This window comes from Pygoscelis adeliae, unplaced genomic scaffold (assembly GCF_000699105.1).
Source record: "Pygoscelis adeliae isolate BGI_AS28 unplaced genomic scaffold, ASM69910v1 Scaffold202, whole genome shotgun sequence".
Classification (NCBI taxonomy): Eukaryota; Metazoa; Chordata; class Aves; order Sphenisciformes; family Spheniscidae; genus Pygoscelis; species Pygoscelis adeliae.
In genome coordinates this window covers 2,820,162-2,822,345 of record NW_008824544.1, presented here as the reverse complement: position 1 = coordinate 2,822,345, position 2,184 = coordinate 2,820,162, and the positions used below count along the sequence as shown (strand labels likewise).

The 2,184-nt window shown below is 39.1% G+C and overlaps 1 protein-coding gene across 3 annotated transcripts in view; it reads left to right on the top strand.

The window, feature by feature from the left end:
* Window positions 1-2,184, top strand: part of BEND7 (BEN domain containing 7) — a 48,792-nt gene that overhangs the window by 20,496 nt on the left and 26,112 nt on the right. For all 3 annotated transcript variants that reach the window (XM_009321762.1, XM_009321759.1, XM_009321761.1), the window contains exon 5: window positions 1,193-1,458. In XM_009321762.1, coding sequence (XP_009320037.1) covers window positions 1,193-1,458 — 266 coding nt within the window. The remainder of the gene's footprint in view (window positions 1-1,192; window positions 1,459-2,184) is intronic.

The window sequence follows — 2,184 nt, the reverse complement described above, 5'->3', positions numbered from 1 at the left end:
TTTTTCTTATTTATTATGTATCTACAGTATAAGTACCTTGTTAATTAGTGAATGTCTTACTGAAAAGGCCTGGGAATAGTTCATATTTTCTGGTAGGCATGAAATGATGGTTTTGCAGAGAAAAAAAGTCATTTGGCATTTTTGTTGCTAAAAGAAAAAAAACTAAAATGCAAACATGTAAGTGAAAGTGTAATAACTTATTTAGCGTTCAAACACCCTTCTGTCTAAATGATAAACTACAAATTACAGTCTTGTAAATCCTTGCCAGACATTAAATATCCCAGAATCTTTTAATAAACAGTATTCTGAGGTTTGTTTTTTTTTCCTCAAGCTTTGTAGGTGAGGACTATTTGTAGTTCACTTGTAGCTTGAATGAGTTTCATCTGCATGTGTAGCACTTTTGGCTTTTTTTGTTTTGACCTTGATCTTACTGATTCATCCAGACATATAATTGTACCTGCATAGCATTCTGCTGGAGGATTCGCTCACATTGATACAGGTTCAGAATTGGTGCCTTAGTTTATACGAATGATTGTGGATACTTGAAAGTGCAAAATATCGATAAATATAAAATATGGTCTCTTAGATTTCAGAGGTAACACATGAACTGTCAGTTTCTATGTAAGAGCAAAACAAACTGATGCAACTTCGGGTTACTTTTTTCCCAGAAATTAAACTATTGAATAGTGTTTTCACTCATTCTTGACATAATGGTACTTGAAATGTTCTTGCTGAGCTAATTAACTTGGTGACTACATTCATAAAAATAACTGTAATTGCATTAGCGCTTGTATTATCTTACTTCGTCAGGAAAAGATGCTCAAAGACAAAGAGATTCTCAGTCATTCAAGAGGGTATACAAATTAACTATTGCTAAAGCCCTTTGTGTCACCAACCATCCACTGGTCACTAGGAAAAAGAACCACGTATTCCTAATTTTCCTAAAACACTATTCATCAGTATGTCTTGAAAAACCTCATAGTGGAGCTCAGTGTCATTATCCCCATTGTACAGATTGAAAAATTATGCAAAGGTGATAAAATGTAACCATTTCACATGCACAAACAGCCCTGAAAACCATACCGCTTATCCAGAAGATAAGTTCAGTATGTCAGTAGTTTAATGATGCGTCTTTGTGGTTATAGATGTGGGTTTTTTCTATAAATTTAATTCATTACTTTCTTTCATTCAGTTGGGACTCAAAACAGACAGCAGCCTCCTGTTCCTCTGATTTGCACGCAGAAGTCAACAATATCAAGAAAGAGAAATAAAAAGAAAAAACTGCCCCTCAAAACTGTTGAACCAATTACCATGAATAAGAAACCCAACGCTGCAGAGAATGAAAAGAAGCTATCAGCAAACTCAGAACGATCGAGTCTGCAAGCAGTTGAATCCCCCTTAAAACCAGAAACCCCTCTTTCAGGATTTGGAATTATCCTTGAATCTGCTTCATCAGATGTAAGTTAATATTTTAATACGCGGGATCACAGGATTTTAAAGCACTAACTCATTCAGGAGAATCAATACTCAAGTTATCTTGAGTGTGTTCCCTCTTCTTGTTAGAATAAACAAGCAAATCTTGGATAGGGTTGAATGGAGACAGTAGGGCTAGACATGGGGAGTGCTGATTACAAAATTTTGGGTTGGTTTTTTTTTCAAACTTTCTTAAGCGTGTAGTTCTCCCTTGAGTTCAAGGCTGCCTGTTGTTTGAGCTTGCAGTGGAAACTTGTTCTTCATCTCTCCTGTTGCCAAGAGCCACCGTGAGATCAGGAGCCATGAAAAGTGCTGCATGTATAAACCGTTCACAACCCTGTCATTTACTGATGAGTGCACGTAGTCCACACGTATGCCCTTATCCTGCCAAGATGTATTTATGTGCGGTGTTTCATGCCTGGCTGGTCCCACTGGCTTTGGGGGACTCCTCACCTCTATAAAGTTCATACCTCAGTCTTAGCTGAATTGGACCGGTCTTCATGAATTGACCTGTTCAGGACGCTGGTTGAGAGAGTCCCTTGGGAGACAGTCCTGAAGGGCAAAGGGGTCCAGGAAGGCTGGACGATCTTCAAGAAGGAAGTCTTAAAGGTGCAGGAGCAGCCTTGTCCCTGTACGCCGTAAGAAGAACGGGTGGGGAAGACGACCGGCCCGGCTCCTCCTCCTGAACGGGGAGCTTTTGCTGGGACTCAG